Here is a 23,454-nt window from a genome sequence, read left to right on the forward strand (position 1 = left end):
AGAAAAGTTTTGAGCATGTTTAGATAAAATGCAAATAAATGTTATACTCTAGTCATTATTTTTGTTAAGGTGAAAACTTTTTTTTCACCGACTTGTTAATGAATGCAAATGTATTGCTATAAACAGACGCGAACAAGTAACAAAGGCAACAGACCTAGAGCATCTAATTATTCAGTGACGGGGGCAGCATATTTCTAATGTTTTCAAGCTTTAAGAAAGGCAAAGGAACTCTGCTTCACTATGGCAGTATGGCTCAGTGCTTTGAAATTATGGTTTCTAATGCTATGGTCCTTGGTAGAATAAATGACCGGAATTTTAATTAGAGATTTTTGTTCTCCTTAAAGTGATTCTAAAGTCTCTAGGTTTTTTACTTTCATGCACTGTATGCATGAAGGTACGAAAACCTGTGTGCAGCAGCCCCCCCCCCCCCCAATACTTATCTGAGCCCCATGCAATTCAACAATGTGCACGACAGCCTCTGTTCTCTGAGGACTCTACCTCCTCATTGGCTGCTTGCTCTGGGAGCACTCGGCAGGAAGGAGGGGCCAGGGGCACTAATGGGGGACCCGCGAAGAGGGTCGGGGCTGCTCTGTGCAAAACCAATGCACAGAGCAGGTAAGTAGAACATGTTGTTTAAATACAAAATGTGCAGCACTGAAATATAGGTGCAGCGCTCAAAAATTGAAAGAAAAATTTAAATAAAATATAAGTGTGTGCAAGAAATCTGAATGAACAATTTTATGCGTGAACAAAAAATGGTGTGTAAAATCTCATACATAGGCAAAATTCCAAGTGACTGGTGATTGGTGTTGTAGAGGTATATTCCAGAAAATAACAGGCTCCTAAGATCCCATGAAGAGTGCTGCCAAGTTGAATCACCTTGGTAAATGCAAAGTGGGGGCTTACCAGATATTATCAACCCTCATTAAAGAGAAGTCCAAATGGGCTTTGGTGAATATATGATGGCGCCACAGGATCTCTAATCTCCTCACTGGCAAAGCGATGTAGGTCACAACATACGGGTACCCCTGATGTCAGATATGAGGAAACTAGTAGGATGGAGCCAGAACACACAGTACTGTGCATGCGCCAACCAGCCGCGGCCATCTTGCTTGTGGGAATAGACCCGGCATTGATTTTTTTGGAATGCCTGTTCATTTCTTAAACTATGCAAGTGCAATATTTTATCAAATTTCAAGGTTTTTAAATCGATTCACACTATGGAGAGTACTCTTTTCCCTTATTGTTAATAACCGCATATGAAGCTTTATTTCCCAGTGCACACTAACATGTTGTGACATACGTTGCTTTGCCAGCGAGGAGATTGGAGATCCTGTGGAACCATCATATATTCACCAAAACCAGTTTACCTTCTCTTTAATGAAGGTCAAAAATATCTGGTTAGCCCCCAATTTGCATTCACCGGGGTGATTTAACTTAGCGGCACTCAGCACAGGATCTTAGGAGCATGTTCTGTGATATACCTCTACAATACCAATCACTTGGAATTTTGCCTATGTATGGGACTTTGTTGTTTGTTGTTCACGCATAAAATTGTACATTTGGGATTTCTTGTACAGACTTTTCCTTTTTGCACTGTATATATTTTAACTCCGTTTTTCTTAACATTTTTAAGCACTGCACCTTTTGTATTTATTGTTATTTTGTTTTTAATATATATATATATATATAACGGTTATAGTATCCAGCGTGGTTTTTCTTTCTTTTTGGAGTAAAACACGTTTGTTAATTTAAAAAAAAAAAAAAGCCTTTTACTTTAAGTTTGCCTAGGTTTTCTGCCACATCCCTAGGTTACCTTGGGCACTTTTAGAGTGTACTCACACTAGGTGTATGGAGCATGGCTGAACACAGTTTACCCCCAAAGATCAGTTTGTAGAGTAGTGTGATTGCAGCATACTATGTCCAGTACCCACTTGGAAGAGGTTGTCTAGGGTATGGACCAGTTGGGGACACCAGCACAGTATGTTTAGGGGTGATTGCTAACTGTGCCTGGGCACAGAATTGCCAGAGATCACTGAGGGCTCACAGAACCTGAAAGCAGGGATCACTGTTATCCGACTGGCAGAGGTGATGATGTAAGCGTACTTAGGCCCAGCACAATGTAAGCGCAGACAAGCAGGGGAGTGGAGACAATCCTACTTGGGCAAGGTACAATACAACTATGCCAACGTGAGTACACCAATAAATGCCTATGTGCTGCATTGTAGTATGTAGCTCTTGATGTCCGGCAACATAGCTCTTAAAAAGGGGGTGCCCCACACAAGCTTAAGCTATAGCTCTATGATTTTTACAAAATTTACAGAGCATGCAGAATCTGGAGCAGCTGTGCATAGTATCCATTTAGCTCATATCCTCAGCTTGTTCAGTTAAGCTTTGAAAATGAATGCTAGAAGCTGACTGGTTAAAATGCACAGCTGCTCCAAATTCTGTTTACTTCAGTCTCAGTAAATTTCCCTCAATGTAATATATTGCAACTCATTAGCCCTTAGATGAGGTGGCTGCATTGGTTTCCTTTTTAGGATTTTTTTTTATATTTTTTAATACAAAAAGGATCACCTGGCTCCAATCCTAACGTTACAACACTCACTCACTGTACCTATGGAAAAGGAGTGTGGGCTGGTGTACACTGTGTTGCAGCAGTGAGGAACGGTTTACCTTTTATTTTTAACTTTATTGAAATGTCAAAAATTATAATTTAAATAATTTCTATGCACTGCAGCTGAGCTGGGGTGCAGTGAATAGTGGTGACACAAGGTAAGTTCCGTTGGATTAATTTAACACACTTTCAATTTTACCCAAACACCCCTCAAGGCAGCATTGTGGTATGAGCAAGGCAAACAAAATGTATGTGCCCTGGTATTGAGCCTTTGTGCAGATCAACTGAAGTGGTGTGAACGAGCTCTGAAGTTCAGCTCCTACTTTTTTATTACTCAGCACTGGGAGCAATGATAAGATTGTATCCAGCCATTAGATAATTGAAAAGGGCTAGGTTCTCCAACATTATGCATTTGTGAAAAGAGGGGTGAAGATCAGATCAGGCTGTCAGTCAGTGGCAACTCCTTTTGGAGATCCCAAATATGAGCAGCACAAAATGATCTGCAGCTTGTGAAGCAATGGGCACAAAGAAACAAACTTTTTTTTTCAAATATAAACTTTATTGAAGCACGGAGTGGTAACCACAAAGTAACATACAACAGTAACTTAGACCAGGTAAAAAACTCATAAACAACCAAACAAAAGGTAATGCCAATGCCACACTGAGTGCACAGTTAACGCCTCGTGCTAGGTAGAGAGGGGGGGGGGGGGGGGGAGAGCGGTGAGAGCTGATGGACTGTCACGACTGGCCGAACCCATGTGTAGGGGAGGGGGATTATGCCCCAAGTAGAGCCTCACCTTCCGCTTAAATGACAGAACGATTCCACAAATCCCACGTTTTGGAGTATTGTTCTCGTTTGTGTTGGGCCGTGAGGACAAGGTCCTCCATCCTTTATATCTCTTCCACTTTCCTCAACCAATGCGTTAAGGTCAGGGGACAAAGATTTTTTCCTGTGTAGAGGTATACAGGATTTTGCAACAGATGTCGGACAATTGATTTCTTGTACTGTGATGGTGGGAATTCAGAAAGATGCAGGATAAAGAAAACAGGGTCATGTGGTATGAGGCGTTCTGTAAATGTGTGTGATCTTGCGGACCCCTGATCAGAAATAGGTGAGTTTAGGACAGGACAAGAATATATCTGTAACAAAGTGCCCTTGTTCCTCTGGCAACACCTGCACTGGTCTGAGGTGTCAGGGAAACATCTGTGGAGTCTAGCCAGAGTGAAGTGCCACCTCATCAAGACTTTAAAGTTGGTCTCCTGAATTTTGGTGCAAATCGAGAAGCAGAGCACGAGGTCAATCATACATTGTGTTTGTCTTGTTGTAAAAGATTGGCCCAGATTGGTCTCCAACTTGAACTCATGAAAGTCGAGGTTGCTCCGGCGGAGTAATCAGCATGTTGTACATTGTGGAGAGGACTATCGGTAGAGTTCCTGATTTCGAACATAGCTCTTCGAACGGCATCAGACGATGGACAAAGCGACAAGGATTAGGAATTGAATGTAAAAAATGATGTAGTTGCAGAGCACTCCAGAACGGCAGTTTGTAGGCACCCAGAGCATTAGTCAGGGTTGCGAATCTAGGGCCAGCCATCGCCTAACAAAGTGTGATGCCTGGAATATCCCCAAGTTTCTGAGTGCGAGGAGGGGCTGCCAAGATAAGCCTGGAGAGAATCCCGGGTTCCCCAGTAAAGGGGACAATTTGGAGTCTGCGTTAAAGAGATGCTGGTTTGCATGCCAACAAGCTGATGTGAATCGTAGACCCAATCAAGGGATGTGATTTCAGTTCAGGGGGCAGGCTGCTACAGCACCAAAGAGCTCTTTTGAGGGGGATCCTCGTTTGGCTTTGTTCCAGAATCACCCATGATTTGGAATCAGCACGTCGACACCATTCAATAATCCTACCAAGTTGAGCCGCCGAGTAGTATTTTTTAATGTCGGGGAACACCAGGCCTCCGAGTGATTTAGGAAGGGAAAGAGTAGGACGAGGAAGGCGAGGTTTCTTGTTGGCCCATACAAATTTTGAAAAAAGGGAGTGTATTTGTCTGAAAAATTTAGAGGGTAGGTGAACAGGCAGGGTCTGGAGGAGGTATAGGTACTTAGGTAAGATGCACATCTTTATCAGATTGCATCTACCAAACCAGGAGTGGAGACTTCCGCGCCATCTCTCAAGAAGTATGCGAGTAGTGGCCAGCAGGGGTGGGAAATCAAGTCAAAACGTGTGGGCCAGAACGTGTACCTAAAGAAACAAACTTTTAAGAGATATATACAGTGCCTTGAAAAAAGTATTCATACCCCTTGAAATTTTCCACATTTTTACATGTTACAGCCAAAAACCTAAATGTAATTTATAGAGATTTTAGGTAATAGACCAACATTAAGTGGCACATAAGTGTGAAAAGGAAGGAAAATTATAAATGGTTTTCACATTTTTTTTTACAAATAAAATATATGAAAAAAAAGTGTGGCCTGCATTGGTATTCAGCCTCCTTTACTCCAATACCTCTAACTAAAATCTAGTGGAACCAATTGCCTTCAGAAGTCACCTAATTAGTAAAAAGAGTCCACCTGTGTGTAATTTAATCTCAGTAGAAATACAACTGCCCAGTGAAACCCTCAGGTTTGTTAGAGAACCTTAGTGAACAGCATCATGAAGGCCAAGGAGGACACCAGACAGGTCAGGGATAAAGTTGTGGAGACGTTTAAAGCAGGGTTGGGTTATAAAAAAAAAAAAAAATATATATTACTGTATATATATATATCTATCCCAAGCTTTGAAGATCTCACGGAGCACTGTTTAATCCATCATCCAAAAATGGAAAGAGTATGGCACAACTGCAAACCTACGAAGACCTGGCCATCCACCTAAACTGACAGGCTGGGCAAGGAGAGCATTAATCAGAGAAGCAGCCAAGAGATCCATGGTAACTCTGGAGGAGCTGCACAGATTCACAGCTCAGGTGGCAGAATCTGTCCACAGGACAACTCTGGCCTTTATGGAAGAGTGGCAAGATGAAAGCAATTTTTGGAAGAAAGCCATAACAAGTCCTGTTTGCAGTTTGTAAGAAGCCATGTGGGGGACATCGCAAAGATGTGGAAGAAGCAGCTCTTATCAGATGAGACCAAATGTAACTTTTTGGCCTAAAGGGAAAATGCTATGTGTGGTGGAAAACTAACAGTGCACATCATCCTGAACACACCATTCCCACCATGAAACATGGTGGTGGCAGCAACATGTTGTGGGAATGCTTTTCTTCAGCAGGGACAGGGAAGCTGGTCAGAGTTGATGGGATGGTGGATAGAGCCAAATACAGGGCAATCTTAGAAGAAAACCTGTTACAGTCTGCAAAAGCCTTGAGACTGGGGCGGAGGTTCACCTTCCAGCATGACAATGACCCTAAACATACAGCCATAGAGTTACAATGGAATGGTTAAGATCATAGCATATTCATGTGTTAGAAAAGCCCAGTCAAAGTACAGACCTAAATCCATCTGAGAATCTGTGACAAGATTCAAAAATTGCTGTTTACAGACACTCTCCATCCAATCTGAAAGAGCTTGACATACCCAAAAAGTCTTGCAGCTGTATTTGCAGGGAAAGGTGGTTCTACAAAATACTGACTCTGGGACTGAATACAAATACGTGCCACACTATTTATAAAAAAAAGTATTTGTAAAAATAAAAAAAAAATAAAAAATTTAAAACAATCGATCATTTTCCTTCCTTCAACATTTTGTCTTGGTCTATCACAAAATGCCAATTAAATACATTTACATATTTGGTTGTAGCATGACAAAATGTGGAAAATGTAATGGGGTATGAATACTTTTTCAAGGCACCGTAGGTTTGGGCATGAAAGCAAAGCTATGTGCACATCACCAAGGGTGGCCATGGAAAATTAAGAAGTAGTAGCTCTTGATCCACAGCTGATTTATTTACAGACTATATACATGATATAGCACCCACCATCCCCAACTATACAACTATGCTGTTCGGTTTTTATGTGAGAGTTTATTCAGGGTCACTTCAACATGAAAAAAAAAAAAAAAGTCAGGATTCCCGTAATAAATTGCTTCCCACTCCTGAACCGCACTGTGAATGACCCAAGTTCTAATCAAATTAGTGTGCTTTCCTATAGGCATTACTATAGATCCAAACTGGGTGATCCCAGAGGACATAAATTGCCCACAGCAACAAGCAGAAAAGGGGCACAACAAAGGAGATGAATTAAACCAAAAGCAAGTTTGATGCACAGATACATATAAAAAAAAAAAAAAAAGTTTAAACACAAACCTGTAAACATTTTAGTGACGGTTCTGCTCTGCTTGCGGGCTGAACATATTAGAAGGAGCCAGGGAGGAAAGAACTCGTGATGACTTGCTAAAAGATCTGCTATGGTTCCAGATAATCCAGATGGTCTGTGTTCTCCTTCAGTTATGTTGCATCCTTCATCAACTGAATCGACAACCATCAAAAGACTTTGAGGCGGTGATTTCATGGCCAGCAGAGGGAGAAGAACACACCTAAAACCAGAAAATAAATTGTTATTGTTGGAATTCTTTGTCATGTAGAAAATATCTGATCAGCAGCCAGACAACATACTGAGGGCAATTAAATAACGCATCTGCCTCAGATTCCTGACAGTGTGCATGAAGTTGGAAGCTGTGTGTCAAATTTATGAAAATCCTGCTTCATTTTCACTGTTCGCACCGACATATGCAACAAATTAGTGTGTGACACTTTTACTGCCCAGTGTAAAGCCTCGTACACACAATGAGAATATCGGACGAATGATCATCTGGCTTTTTTGCAGGCTAGCCACATATTAAAAAGAGAAGAAGAGGTTACTAGAGTTATGAAAATTCTCATAAGAAAGAATACATTTTCCCACGATGATGTAATATATTGTATAGTATTCTTTCATTACCGAGCATGCGTGATCTTGGCCTTCTGATTTTTTTTTTTTAGACAAATGCTGTACCGATTAAAACAAAAATCTTTTTTCTGGTATTATATGAGAAAAATGTTTTAAATTTGTCCCTTCAGATAATTTTGTATGAACTGTCATAATCGGCTCTCAAAAGTAGTGTACTAACAACCAGATTATTATTTTCGTCCGATCGCTTAAAAAGCGTTTTTTGCCCAATCATCTTCTCGTCTGTACTAGGCATTATTTCTACAAGTTTATAAAGAAATACTGTCATATTGGTGATATGGAAGTGAAGGTTTCTAAAACCGGTTTCATGGTGTTACACATGTATTAGATCACGTCATTGAGACAATTAGCCAGCAAAATTTGAAGGAACGGATATTTGATGTTTCCATTACTCTTTCAACTTATCCAAATAAATTCTCTGTAAAACGTCCCCATTTTACAGGAGAAATGCATGCAACAGTTTTGTTAGAGCTGCAACCGATTCATATACACCTTTCTGACGTAAACAGGATTCCATTATTTGTTGCACTACCCAGAGACCAATTTCTAAAAATTAGCTACAACACTTAAAGCGGAATTCCACCCTAAAATTATACTTACCTCCATCTTCTTGCTCCTGGTCACCTGAAAAACAAATGGATAATCGCAATTTTTTTTTTTTTTTTTACTTACCCGGTTTAGAAGAAAATAGACTTACCTTACTTCCCCTTCCTCCCCTCAGCAGCTACGGCAATTCGTCACTTCCTGGCTTGCAATGATTCCTGGGAGCTGAACATCATCGCTCCCAGGAATCAATGCGCCTGCACCGGCCCTGACGTCAGTTCCGATGCAGGCGCCGTCATACCTTGCTAAACAGCTTCTGGGCATGCCCAGAAGCTGTGCAGGGATGACGCTGAGGCACCGGAAGTGACGGCGGGGCTGGCGCAGTGCATCGTGGGACCGAAGAAGACGGAAGAGGACACAGAAGAGGATTGCGCTGGCTTCAGCTGCCCACACCTGAGATGGCAGCGCTGGACAAGAATTTTTCAAGGCAAGTATTTCTTCTAAAAGGTAAGTGCAACCCGGGACAGATCAGAGGCTTTCCATTGTGGAATGCACTAGCCCTGAGTGTCCTGGGGGTATTTTTATTAAAAAAAGCTTTCCCAGGGTGGAATTCCAGGCCAGACCCTCAAGCTAGTTGCTGGTCACAGTCCAATAATGACAATCATTTTTTTCTCCAGGATGCTTGAACACAATGTGCTAAAATATTTTATTGACTGGACCTTCCTGCATGCTGAGAGATTATTGCATAAATTGCTACAGACACACAGGTACTACAGATCTATGAAAATCTCATGTGCATTCTTTCCTCGTGCTCTTATGTAATTTCTATAGGATCCACTTACTGAACGTGATGCTTGATTCTTTGCTGCATGGTCTATAAATATATAGGTCCATGTTTAAACATCATAACAAAAATATAATTAAATATAAAACTGGACCTAATCAATCATTCAGATTAAAATGAATTTGCACTGAACAGTATTGGATCACATAGGAAGGGGGGATAATGTGTGCAATGTGGTGGTTCTGAGGAGACCCAGTTAAGGTGAAGACCAAGCCTTTTCTGGCACTTTTTGATTACAAGTTTAAAATTCATATTTTTTAACCCATGAACAATCGTTGCATTTTTTTTTAATGTCCCACAGAAAACTTACCATGCCTATGGGGCAGTCCCAGGGGATACAATCCCACTTCCTGCTATAGGCACTTAATTTTGTTGCAAGCAGCGTCAGAAGAAATCTAACCCAACTCAATAGAGGGGTGGATGCTGTGTCCGTCAATGAACATCAGAAAAAAGGATTTTATGGTAAGACAAAAATCCAGTTTTCTCTTTCGTTCTATTGACGGACACAGCTCCAGAATCTTCTTGACCATTGGGACGTCCCAAAGCAGTGTCAAAACATGAGGGGTGGGAAAAAAACAGCAGAAAAAAAATTCCCAAAGGCTAAACCTAGCCAAACAGGTAACGTGGAGCTCAACCAGGAACAACCGGAGCTCATCTGAACATACATCCTCAAAGAGGACTAGTCCTCTCAACAGCAGCCTGCAAAAAGTCGCAATGGTAAATCTTCCTAGGAGGTAGATTTGCTTTTAACAGCGTGGTAAAGAAACACTAGAGGTCCAACGCCAAATCACCGCCCCTTAGGCTGAAAAAACATGGCCGCCGATTTATATCAATGGGAAACTACAAGAAAATGGCCACCGGACTACACAAACATGGCTGTGATACATAGAGCAGCCATCCACAACAAAATGGAAGCTACACATGACTCCCAAGACCCCCCAGAAACGAATGGGCAGTAAGGAGGGGCCCTGGCAGGAGCCCCCACCAGGACCATCCCTCCCAAAAACCGTGTTTTCAGTAGCCGGCGGCTGCCATTGGCTGCTCCACACCCCCCCCCCCGCAAAGATATTACATGTATGGCCACCACTGGGGGGAGCTAGGTGTGGGTAAATGAGGGGTGGTCCTCAGGCGGACCACGATAAATGAGGGGGGCACCATGTGGGAAGGAGGAGAACCCAAGGGTCGGACCGTCCAGGGAGGGGCCCAGGTCCACCCCAAAAGGCCACCAGTGGATGGAGGGGCACTACTTACCACCTCATGGAAACCGGGTCAGCACCACTCCAGACAGACCACTGCACCATCAGAATGGTAGTGCTGCAGGCCAGAGGCATGCTGCGACTCAGGTCATGGCCAGGTCTATGCGCCCTCGAGACGTTTAACTCGCCAGCTAGCCCCCGTCCAGTAGGGCTATGTCGCGGCCGACCTAGCGCGTTCGCTGGCCAGACTGGGGAGACCATAAGGATCTAGAATATCCAGTCCGTCAATCAGTCCCGCAGTTGATTGTAGTGCTCACAGGAAAAAAAAAAAACAACAGAAAAAGTAAAAGAAAGAAAAAAAAAAAAAAAAGACAAAAATGGTAGGACCAGAGATCACAGCAAGAAACTAGGTCAGTGATGGCGAACCTTGGCACCCCAGATGTTTTGGAACTACATTTCCCATGATGCTCAACTACACTGCAGAGTGCATAAGCATCATGGGAAATGTAGTTCCAAAACATCTGGGGTGCCAAGGTTTGCCATCACTGAACTAGGTCCTTACTCCTGTTTAGGCAGAAAAAAAAAAAAAAAAACTGAGTGCCTATAGCAGGAAGAGGGAGACTATCCCCAGGGACTGCCCCATAGGCGTGGTAAACTTTTTTCCTGCCTAGTGTCCTACTCCTGTAGGGGGCAGCATAACCCAATGGTCAAGAAGATTCTGGAACTGTGGCCGTCAATGAACAAAAGAGAAACAATAAATGTTTTCTTTTAGGTTTAATACTGCTTTACCTGGGTTGAACACCACCAAGTTTTTTTAAACTTCAACCAGTAACAATTTTAACCCTGTATCCAGTCCAGTGTATAACAAATGACAAATAAGGTTCCAGTGAGGTAAACTATTAGGAAGAAGCCAATAATGGTTACAAGCATCCTACTATACAAACATGTACATATGCTGTTGAAAGACGCACATATGTTAGGACGGTTTTACCTGCCAAAAACTTTGTCTTTGTTCAGCCAGTTTTGCAGCAGCACAGCTATAGTCAAAATTCACTTGAAATTTTTGACTACATTATAAAAAAGAGGAGCAGTAGGCGGGCGATGTCATCTCCTATCCACAAGTTCACTGTCAGAACATGAACATGTACCACATGTGACTCATTTTACAGAAGGCAGATATCAAGACAAATTCAGGTACTTGCATGTGTCGTGTTTAAAAAGACAAGCAGAAGAACCTAAAAGTGACAGTTGCCTGGCCGCTATACATGATCTCTGATTTCAGTACTGAGTTCCTAACTGAAAACAAGCATGAATCCAAGCATGAATCAACACAAGTCACAGTTAAAGGAGAAGTATGGCCAAAGTTATTTTGGCCTGACTTCTATGGATCAAAAGGAGCGCAAATAGCTCTGCTCTCCTGTTACCCGTTTTCAGTCATCACTCAGCCGGTCCAGGCTCTGGAAAAATCTCAACTTTACAGAAGCTTGGATTGGAACCTGGCTCAGCCTCTCTGCAAGCCGCTGGGAGATCGAGCCAGCCCCTTCCGCCCCTCCACAGTCCAGCACTCCAGTGAGCATTGGAGGGGCAGAGAAGAGGGCAGTGACTGACAATCATTGGCTCTCTGCTCACTGAAGACTGAGAACTGAGCGATCAGCAGTCTTTGATCGCTCAGTTTTAGTTGTAGATCTGGCAGGGGGACAGATGTAGCTGGGATCGGTGCTGCAGCCATGTAGGCGAGTAGGATTATAAAAATAAAAGGGTGAATTGGATCAAAAGACCCAGACCACCAGGGTGTGTAAGGGTGTGACTACGTGGCTGTCAAGCACCTGGAATGCTGCATCTATCCATCGCTCTGTTCCACTGCTGGTCGGTGACTGGGTGAGGACAAGTAAGGCAGGTCCAGCTGTTTTAAAGGCTTGTCATATATGCTTCAGTTTTAATATATTGTTGTAAGTGCAATGTGTAAGGGGTAATAAAGCATTCATCGTACTACACTATGAGTGGCTCCCTCCCCTCTTTACATATGTTGCATGTCCTATAATTGGAACTGGCTTCGGATGTTTCTGGGTGGAGAGTTGTGATAAGAACCCTGGTTATCCCCCTTCCTGGAGTGAAGAGGAATGGTGGAGAGAATTGCTTATTCCAGGATCACTGCTTTTATCTGCCTAAGAAGGCCCAGTCTGGGGTGGTCATTGAGGTCTTGGTTGCATTCAAAGGATGTGATGTGCCTTTTACCTATTGATTTCTGGTGGAGTGCATTACCATTGGAGAGGCTGCACATGGTGTGGTGAAGGACTATTTACATCGTTTATAGGATTTCCCTCACATGGAGCACTTCAGGATCATCCCCTATTAATTGACTTGTTTATAGAGCATTTAGTGCCAGTTCACACTGTTCCGACTTGTCAGGTGACTTGGTCGCCTGACACAAGTCGTGCTCCATTCTGTGCAATTGGAACCGTTCTAATAGGAGCGACTCAAATCGCTCCGACTTAGAAAAAGGTTCCTGCACTACTTTTGGGCGAAGTCGGAGCGACTTGCATTGACTTCCATTATGTGAAGTCGGTGTAAGCCGCGCCGAAGTCGCGGTGCACGGCAACTTCATTAAGTCGCCCTGAAGTCGTGTCGCCATAGTGTGAACTGACACTTATGGACATATTTATTGTTTTACTATAATTTATCCCAATACTGCAAATTCTATTCATTGTGTATTTCATTTTATTTTTGTATTTAATATCATGGGTATCCTTGGAATATAGTTAACATTCAGATTTATCATGTATATATGATTTATCAGCGCCGCCTGGTGGTCTGGGTCTTTTGATCCAATTCACCCTTTTATTTTTATTGTTATTATTTGTTACTTAGAGATTATCTTCTTACATCATTGGCGCAGGGTGGAGACTTCTTGTGATTCTCATAGGTTGTTTTTTCTTTTTTCTTTAGGCGAGTATGATTGTTTCGTTTCTATTCCTGAACTTCTCTTTTAAGTCAGATAGTCTTCTATGTATACTTATTTGGGGTTGGGGACTCCGGATGTAATGAAGCTTTGGATCAGTAGGACTACCAGGCAACTGTTATTCTTTATAGGGATAGCCAAACAGTTATGTTTTTTTTTTTTTTTTTTTTTTTAATGCAGGCTTCATTTAATGTTTTAGTGATTATATAACTGCATTAGTTATTGCTTTTAAGAGCCGGTTCACACTGAGGCGACACGACTCCTTACTACTTCGGGGGCGACTTGTGCGTTACCATGCACCACGACTTCGGAGCGACTTGCAGGTACTTCACATAGTAGAAGTCTATGCAAGTCGCTCCGAGGTCGCCCCGAAGTAGTACAGGACCCTTTTTCTAAGTCGGAGCGACTTGTGTCGCTCCTATTAGAACGGGTCCTGTAGCGGTCAATGGACCGCGAGGGAGCGCGACTTGTCAGGCTGACAAGTCGCCTGACAAGTCGCGCTAGTGTGGACCGACTCTCAAGCCCCGTACACACGTACCGATGGTCGGCTTACAAATGTTCCTCTTTTCTCCCCGGGATGTCGGTGTCTGCTGAAAAGTGCAAAGACAGCACAAGGACAGCACAAGAATTTTGTCCGCCGACTGCAGAAGTGATGTCATGTAATGGTTAACTTTCCCTGTGTTTTCTATTTTCTGAGCATGCCCAGTCTTGCAAATCTGCGGTCTGTCGGCCGAATTGTGTACTGACAGGCGAACAATCGTCCGTTCTGGTGTCGGCATACAAATATTTTCATGTTTGCACGAAAGACTTTTGTCCGCGGATTGTGCGCAGACATCTGTCGGAGGCACCATACTAACACGCGTACAATCGGCAGATCCTTCGTCCACCGACGTTTGTATGCCGACGATCGGTACGTGTGTACGGGCCTTCAGACTGCAGTCTAGGACATTTGGATACCTTTAACATTCTGGATTTCTTCGTGCAATTCCAATCACATTGTTTCTAAACATTTGATGTTCACCACAAGCTACTACGATTGGACTGATATTTTGTTCATAATCACACAAATAATTGGCTTAATCATATCCTCCTAGTACTGCAAAAAGGACATTGGTGAAGACTGGTTAGCATTTCTAGCTGAAATTCAGGCAGATCAAAAAGAGCATCAACTACTGGAGTATCGTATCATAGTTAAAAATGTACTTGTTTTTTCATACATTGTGGGCATTTTGGGAGGGTCCCCTGAGGTTATCTTTAAAAACGTGTCTAAGCTCAAATGCTCATAAAACTGCTGCTAAACTTGCATAAACCCATTATGCAAAAGGATGTTTTTCACCGATATCCAGCTGCCAAGTTTCCAGCATTTAGAAAATGTTTTCAACTGCCCTGTGTACATGAGCCCTACCCCCGATTTTGATGAAATATTACTGTCTCCTTGAACACCCCCTGTAAGTACATTATCTGAGCCACCTTGATGAGGACCCTTAACCCCCCAGGACCTGCTTTTATGCTGCTTGCTGGTCTTCTCTACCCCCCGCCCCCCCCCGTCTTTCATCATTCCTGCCTTCCCCTTTCTCCCCCTCTCTTTACACCCAATCTTCACTCCTCGCTTCTTGAGCGATTAGCCCCTCCTACTCACAGACTCTTGACAGGGGACCTGTTTGGATACTACCATAAATCTGGGCATCAGCAACTCTGGGTTACATGTGAAATCAACCAGGGTAGTTCACCCAAGCCCGCGATCGGCTACTCCTTATATGCTATGTTACCCACCCTCTATTTTATCAGCTATTACTTTAAGGTCACTTTTTAAACCTGTCAAGTGGGTTCAACTGTCATGAATGGCTGTTTTCTCCTCTTTTCTTTCATCCCTCCACAACCCAGCGGAACATTTGATATTTACTAGCTATCCCCATACAATGTTGAACTACATGCGTTTAAAACTTGAGAATTTTTGTTACACTACCTGTCACACCATTGTGGGCTGCGTCCTGAATTAATCAGTGTACTATTATGTACTGGCTTACCTTTCAAGAGTTAATATGGTCTGTAGGTTATACGGTTTTCTGTATTAAAATATTTAAACACAAAAAATTATAAATAAATCAGTCCAATATGGATGTCCAATGGAGCATGCATCCACAGCAAACCGCAACTTAAAGAACACTAGGTCATCAACTACCAGTCAGAGTATGCTCTAACCTTATACTTGGACCCATCAACAGGTCCTAATGCCTCTTCCCCTTCCCAGGGTCTATCCCATAAACAGTCTGCAAATCCTTCGCAGGTACCAGTAGTCTTACTGGAATCACCGTTCTCAGCATACAAGTTTGCTCAAAAAACAATTCTATATAGGCCATAATAGTGTTTTTTCCATTTTAAAAGCTTCGGAATGTATTAAAAGTAGCAAAAAACACTCACATTGTAAAGTGCACTAAAATCTACGCGCATAGACATAAAACCTGCCAGGGTTAAAACCAACCGCACTGCCCCCTCAAGAATTCAAGATATCAGCCACAGACTATCGCACGCTATAGGCATCACTTCCTGTCCGACAGGATAACGTCACAGCCTTCACTCTGACGCATTTCGTCACCAGTCACGCGTCTTCCTCAAGGAGAAACCCATCTCACTACACTATGCTGCAAAATATATTTTTTTGTGCTTCAATACAACTTGATTTCCTCTGCCTCCAGCCTGACGAAACAACGAAGGAGCAAAAGCAAAGTGATTTGTCTGCCCCTCTAATCCCTCTGCTCTCTCCTCCTGTCAGCATGTTCCTTGTCAGCACATATGCATGAACTGACTTGTTCAAAGTGCTGTACCACCCTTTCCCTGTCATAGTTCTTTTTTACTAGAAATTATAAGAGAATAATATAACGACAAATTCAAGTGTTTACACTATTTCCATTTAAGGATTTGAAATCACCAACTGTATTGATTAGGATTTTTCTTTTCTATCTACTTAGGATTCAGTTGTTTTAACTAGCAATCCCACCCAATAGGGTAACTAAAACTGGATATTTCCAACCAAGGGCATGCATGTATTGTATATACTGATTGCATATAAAAAATAACTTGTTTTATGTACAAAAGGTCAGCCTAAAGTGCCTGCTTCTCAAAGCTATACTTGTTACGGATAATTATTCAATATACACTCCTATGGATATGTCAGTATCAATTCAAAACCAAGATGTGATATACACAATTCCGCTACAAAACTGCTCTGTACAAGTCAATAGAGCCTTGTATTAATGCTAGCTTTACCACACCTTAGTGAGATTCATAGGTAAAACTGATATGTCTATTGAGCTTTATACTTGCATAATAAAAATAATTATAGAAGAGAAACTATATATGACCTTGAAAACACAAAAAAGTAAATGTATAAAATGACAAGAACCAGGTCATGTTTATCTGTTGCTTGATTTTAAGAAATATTCCAGCTATACAAAAATTAGAAAACCTTCAGGCAGCGACCATAAAGCCAAGCATGCATTTCAAAATAAAGCAGACATGGTAGGCTTATCGAGGGACATTAAACATCTAGCAGGTACAGATGGCACACTATTTCTAGCTGTACTTTTAACCTGAGCTGAATTCAGGCCATACATTTTGCTAACAATTTCAAGCAAGCTCTCAAAAACGATCAGAGCCAGTACACACCATGATAGCATGGGAACACGACACGCGCACATTCCCATGCAGTGCAATTTTGCAGGCCATTCATTTGAACGGGCTGCAAATCATACCGGGATGTGAGAAAAGTAGCGCAAGCACCGCTTTAAAAAGCAAAAAAAAAAAAAAAAACACGCGCAAAAGTACCATGTGATTTGGTGCCTACAAACGCACTGCATTTGGGATCTGCATTTGGGGTGCTGTTAACATTATTTTGACACCCTTCATGCAAATTGTAAGGGCAGTGCGTTTGAAAGAGGTGCGGGAAACATGCACAAAACATGCATCTCACGTATTGCGTTCTGGTGTGAACCTGCCCTCTAGCAGATTAAGGTAACCATTCACTAGCTGCTTATATATTTAGGTAGCAGGAAAGATAGCAGGTAGCTTTTATCAGTTTTAACAGCTTTGTACTAAAATTGCTAGAAAACTGCTGTGTGTATGAGCAGTAGAGGGCTTCACACCTGGTACACACACACACACACACACACACACACACGTTCATGGCCATAGTGGACCTGTACAGCATGCAGAGTTTGTATACTCTCCTAAGACCCTTACTTGCCACGTACAGCTGCCCATTGATATTAATTACAGATGCGGATGTACACAATTATGCACCAGGTGAGGCAAAAACCACTCACACTGAAGTATGCCTTAAACAAAAAGCGTGCGCGTTTGTAGCATACTTCTGTGCTTTACCCAACCCCCAGTGCATAAATGCATATAGTTGCAGGACCACAAAGAGTAATTGCGCAGGCTTCACTCACTGTACAACCCTGTGCATGAAGCCTAACACTGTGTGGGTTCACACCGGAACATCGTGCAATATGGTGCATTTTCCCTCCCTGGTGTCATGTGACTCGTTCGTGTTATAAGGTCCCCGATGTGAATGGGGAGCAGGTATGTTATCGCTCTCATTCTCTCATACTGGTCACTGGAAGTTCAACATGGCACCTCATGGCAAAAAACTGAGGATCTGGAAAAAAGAATTGTTGCTTTACATAAAGATGGCCTAGGCTATAAGAAGATTGCCACGACCTTGAAACTGAGTTGCAGCACAGTGGCCAAGACCACACCGGGGTTCAACAGGACAGATTCCAATGAGAAAAGACCTCGCCATGGTCGAGTTGAGTGTACAGTTTCGGCTTCATATCCAGAGGTTGTCTTTGGGAAATAGATGTATGAATGCTGCCAGCATTGCTGCTGAGGTTGAAGGGGGGGTCAGCCTGCCAGTGCTCAGACCATATGCCACACACTGCATCAAATTGATCTGCACAAGAAAGCCCGCAAACTGTTTGCTGAAGACAAGCAAACTAAGTACATGGATTACTGGAGCCATATCCTGTGTTCTGGGGAGACCAAGATAAATTTATATCGTGTCAAGCATGTGTGGCGGCAACTAGGCGAGTACAAAGACAAGTGTGTCTTGCCTACAGTCAACCATGGAGGTGGGAATGTCATGGTCTGGGGCTGCATGAGTGCTGCCGGCACTGGGAAGCTACAGTTCAGTGAGGGAACCATGAACAACGACGTGTACTGTGACATACTGAAGCAGAGCATGATCCCTCTGGGCCACAGGGCAGTATTCCAACATGATAACGACCCCAAACACACCTCTAAGTTGACCACTGCCTTGCTAAAGAAGCTGAGGGTAAAGATGATGGACTGGCCAAGCATGTCTACAGACCTAAACCCTATTGAGTATCTGTGGGACAAGCGGAAGGTGGAGGAGCGCAAGTTCTCCAACATCCACCAGCTCCGTGATGTCGTCATGGAGGACTGGAAGAGGACTCCAGTGGCAACCTGTGAAGCCCTGGTGAACTCCATGCCCAAGAGGGTTAAGGCACTGCTGGAAAACAATGGTAGCCACACAAAATAGACACTTTGGGCCCAATTTGGACATTTTAACTAAGTGGTGTACTCACTTTTTTTTTTTAAATTATAATTTATTGAGAAAAGGGGGAAAAAAAAAAACAAGATACAAAAAATGAAAACATACATGGGCAAAAAAGTAAAAATCCAGTAATACAAAACCAGGGGCGGCGCCCCCATGTATGGAACAGAGTTACTACAGCAATAATGGGAAAAACCACATGAAACATCAGAAACTGCCGGAAAAAACAATCAGAAAAAGACAGTAGACATGAAACCCGACCCTGCCAAAGGCCCATAAGAACCTATGTCAAGGCAGAATGATAAAGGTCCCAGTCATTCCATACAGCATTAAATTTAGTCACATCATCATGGACCAAAGCAGTAAGGTATTCCATCCCCCGGGGCTCCAAAATCAATCGCAAAAGAAGAACTTTATCCGGAGGGGTGCGGTTGAGCCATTGCAGCGGAATAGCCCTCCTGGCTGCTAGTAAAATTAAGGAAGCCAATTTGTTGGCTAACTTGGAGACACCAGGGAACGGGAGACCAAGCAAATAGTGCAATGGATCCAGGGGCAATTGTAGACCAGTAACATTACATAATATCGTCATAACCCTAAAAGCTTGAATATCCGCACATTGCCAAAAAATATGGAACAAGGTGCCCACCTCAACCCCGCATCGCCAACACAAGGTAGAACTAGCCGAATTAATCCTGTGCAAACGAGCTGGGGTACGATACCAAAAAAGGAGAATTTTTAAGGTAGTCTCTCTCTGCACCACACACCTAGACGCTTTGAAAGTGGCGGTCCAGATCTTACTCCAAAGAGGCAAGGGCGTTGCAAGATCTTGGACCATTTGGACATATAGGGATGATAATCCTCAGTCAGGGGGGTAGCATATCATGGAGGATGTTATATATGGTGGATACTAAGTGACCCTGGTGTGGACCATGGGAACTCAGGTATTCAAATGCAGTCGGCCTCTCTAGAGACAGAGAAGGTGTAAGGGACTTAAAAAAATGCTGAACTTGAAGGTAGTAATAGAAGGTCTGTTTGGGAAGAGCAAATTTGGACCGCAATGTATCAAAGGAGAAGAGAGTGCGGGATACCGGATGGACCAGGTTGCGGAGTTGGAAGAGAGGGGGGTGGGTCCAGGACCAAATTCTACCTAGCTGGAGACCATCCGGGATCAAAGGATTTAACAGTACACTGGTCAGAGGGGGGCAAGGCGAAGAGAGAGAAAACCTATGAAGACACTGACGCCAAACTTCCATGGTAACCCTCATAGGAGCCAGGCTAATCTCACCTGAGCCGTGACCGGGGCGTAAAGGGCCTGGATGGCACTATAGAACGAGCCCCTCAAGCCAAACCTTTGCAACGTGGAAAATAGGTAAGGCCAACTGAGGCGATCAAAAGCCTTTTGGGCATCCAGGCTGAGGACCACCGCCGGATGGGGGAATCGATCGAGAAGATCAATCAGGTCCACCTTGCGCCTAGTGTTTTCCCCAGCATGGCGTGCCTGAACAAAGCCCACCTGGTCCCGATCCACCAACTTGGGGACCACACAGGCAAGCCTGTTGGCAAAGATCTTAGTAAAAATTTTATAATCAGAATTTAACAATGCTATTGGTCTGTAATTATCAGGTAAAGAGGCATCCTTCGGGATGACCGAAATGTAGGAATGGGTATATTGGGGGTGGGGAGTCTTGCCCTCCATCAAAGCAGCATATAGATCAAGAAGGTGCAGAGCAATGGTGGGCAAAAAGGTCTAATAATAAAGATAAGGCAAACCATCAGGACTCGGGGCCTTGTGGGAAGGCAACTGTTTCACCGTGGAAGCCAGCTCATCAAAGGAGATGTCCGCATTTAGTTTTACGAGATCAGAAGTAGACAACTTGGGAAGAGATAAGTCCTGAAAAAAGGCTTCAAAATTTTCCTGAGTAAAATGAAACCTATGTTCAGGAGTAAGGCAATTATATAAAATTACTGTAAAAAGCACCAATCTCCTCTTACATAGCGAAAGGACAATGAGTTGGGGTACCATCGGTACGGACCAAAAGCTCCGCAACTGAGTGGAAAGGCTGGGGTCGGAGCTGGTTAACCAGCATCCGATGAGGTTTGTTGGAATATTCATAAAATCGTTGACATGACCAGGACAATGATTTCGCCATTTTAGACATCTCCAAAGACTCAGAGGCCCCGAAAAAAGGCCTTGCGAGACTCCCACAGGGTGGACACCTCTTCAACAGAACCTGTGTTTAAATCAAAAAATTCCTGCAAATTCCGGGCCAGCCTGTCACAAATCTCCTGAGACTGGAGGAGATGATCATTCAGGCTCCAGTGACACGTTTTGGGGCGTGAGGAAGCTAACAAAACTTCTAACAAGATCGGAGCGTGGTCCGACCAGGACATGGGGAGAATATCTGAGGTGACCGCACAAGGTATAAGGGGAGCAAAGATAAAAAAGTGATCTAGCCTGGAGTGCATCTTGTGCACTGCGAAATAGAAAGAAAACGGTTCATGAACAGGGTGTTTGATGCGCCAGGAATCAAACAGCCTGTGGGAACGCACACATCTGCGGAAAGCTTTAGCCTGAGCATGAATACGTTTTGAGGGAGTGTCATTACGTAATGAATGACGATCCCTATGTGGGGACAGGATAAGAGTGAAATCGCTGTCTACCACCGTGAACGGCTGCCACAGGTGGGAGGTAGAGTGAAAGACATAGTCAAGAAAACCCAGTTGTCCCGAATTAGGGGCATAGACGTTAAGTAATGTAAACAAAGTGGACAGATAATCACAGACCAATACCACAAACCTCCCCTGAGGATCTAACATGGAGTCCCTGACCCGAATAGGACATGTCTTTTTTATCAGGATTGCCACTCCCCCCTTGCCCGAACGGTCAGAGGCCAAGAAGGCAGTGGGAAAATACCTGGAAGCAAATTTAAAGGAACCATCGGAGCGGAAATTAGTCTCCTGAACCAATATAACATCCGCACCCGAGGTGCGGAACTCCTTGAGCGCACACCAGCGTTTCTGCACAGAGTTCAACCCCTTAACATTGTACGAGAGGATTCTCAAAGCCATGGAAAGGGGGGGAACAAGGTAGCGCACATAAGCATTACACCATGGTAAAAAAACATGAGTATGCAAGAAAACTAACACACATACAGTTCCCAATGCAGTCTGTGACACAGCCGCAGTCATGACAAAGAGGCACCAAAGCATATAGAAAAATGGACCAGGCGAGGCCCTGCCCAGAAAAAAACCTTGCCATGGTGTACTCACTTTTGTTGCCAGTTTAGACATTAATGTCTGTCTGTGTGTGGAGTTATTTTGAGGGGACAGCAAATTTACACTGTTATACAAGCTGTACACTCACTACTTTACATTGTTGAAAAGTGTAATTTCTTCAGTGTTGTCACATGAAACGATATAATAAAATATTTAAAAAAAAAAAAGTGAGGGGTGTACTCACTTTTAGGAGTTAGGAGATACTGTATACATACACACACACACACACACGTGATTTTGCACTTCCGCCTAGGGGGCGAAAATGCAGCCTGTGTAATCACAGCAGAAGAGTGATTTGCAGGTGCCAAGCACTGGATGTCCACCATCACCCACCGATTATGGGGCAGAGCCACAGAACAAAGCTCTGCTTATATAAATAAGGCAGAGCTCCTGTTCTGACGGGGGGGGGGGGTGGAAAATCCATCACTGTTGGAAAATCCATCACTTCCCTATTTTTAACACCGATTACTGTTATTAGTCTCACTGGTTCCCAAAAAGTGTCAGCTAGTGTCCAATTGCCCAGTGCAATATCAGGATTAGGATACTAGGCTGAAAAAAAAAAAAGTTTGACTATGCCTATAGGGCAGTCCTAGGGGGGTATACTCCCACACGGAAGCTCAACCCAGGAACAACTGGAGCTCACTTGACAAAAAAATACACCCTCAAAGAGGACTAATCCTCTCCAACAGCAGCCTGTAAAACCTTGCAGCCAAAAGGCAGCTGCCAACACATCCACCTTATAAAATTTTGTAAAAGTATGCACGGACGACCAGGTGGCTGCCTCGAAAATCGGCACCACTAACGCCTGATGAAAGAAGGCCCAAGAGGCACTAAGCGTCCTTATAGAATGAGCCTTAACAGGGAAAGGAGGATCATGACCCTTAATGGAGTAGGCCTGCACCACCGTCTGCCTGATCCATCTGGAAATGGTCGTAGCAGACGCGGCAGCCCCTTACGGGGTCCATCCGTAAGGACAAATCAGGAATCTGAATTTCAGAACGACTCAGTCGCTGGCAGGTACACCCTGAGCGCCCAAACCACATCCAAAGAATGCAAGGCAATCTCTTTAGGGTGCTTAAGCTCAGGACACAAGGAAGGCAACACGTCTTCATTTAAATGGAAACCAGAGATGACCTTTGGAAGGAACAACTGGCAGGGACGAAACACCACTTTATCTCTGTGAAGAACCAGGTAAGCTGAATGACAAGACAACAGCCAACTCCGATACCCTGTCCGCAGAAGTAATAGCCACCAAGAAGGCTACCTTCTGTGACAAAGTAAGCAGAGGAAGCTCACAAATATTTTCAAAAGGCGGTTTCTGGAAAATCTGACAGCACCAAATTAAGCTCCCAAGGAGGTAACGGAGACCTCACCGGGGGAGCCAGGTGGCGGACCCTGTGAACAAAAAGATGTGAACCAAGTAATTTGGCACTCAAAGAAAAAAAAAAAAAAAAAAAGGCAAAAAACGCTGATCCCCACCTCTTTGTAGAAACTCCAAGGCTGCATT

At 43.5% G+C, this 23,454-nt stretch overlaps 1 protein-coding gene and 1 pseudogene across 2 annotated transcripts in view; both read right to left on the reverse strand.

Annotated features, from left to right (window-relative positions):
* LOC309548836 (piggyBac transposable element-derived protein 4-like) overlaps positions 1-23,454 on the reverse strand; it is a 1,162,992-nt pseudogene that overhangs the window by 996,342 nt on the left and 143,196 nt on the right. The gene's annotated exons all lie outside the window — the stretch shown is intronic.
* Positions 1-23,454, reverse strand: part of ANKRD50 (ankyrin repeat domain containing 50) — a 145,131-nt gene that overhangs the window by 71,254 nt on the left and 50,423 nt on the right. The window contains exon 3 of the mRNA XM_082243136.1: positions 6,912-7,141. Within this exon, the coding sequence (XP_082099262.1) occupies positions 6,912-7,141 (230 nt within the window). The remainder of the gene's footprint in view (positions 1-6,911; positions 7,142-23,454) is intronic.

The sequence above is a fragment of the Pelophylax lessonae genome (genome assembly GCF_965119305.1).
Source record: "Pelophylax lessonae genome assembly, chromosome: 1".
Lineage (NCBI taxonomy): Eukaryota > Metazoa > Chordata > Amphibia > Anura > Ranidae > Pelophylax > Pelophylax lessonae.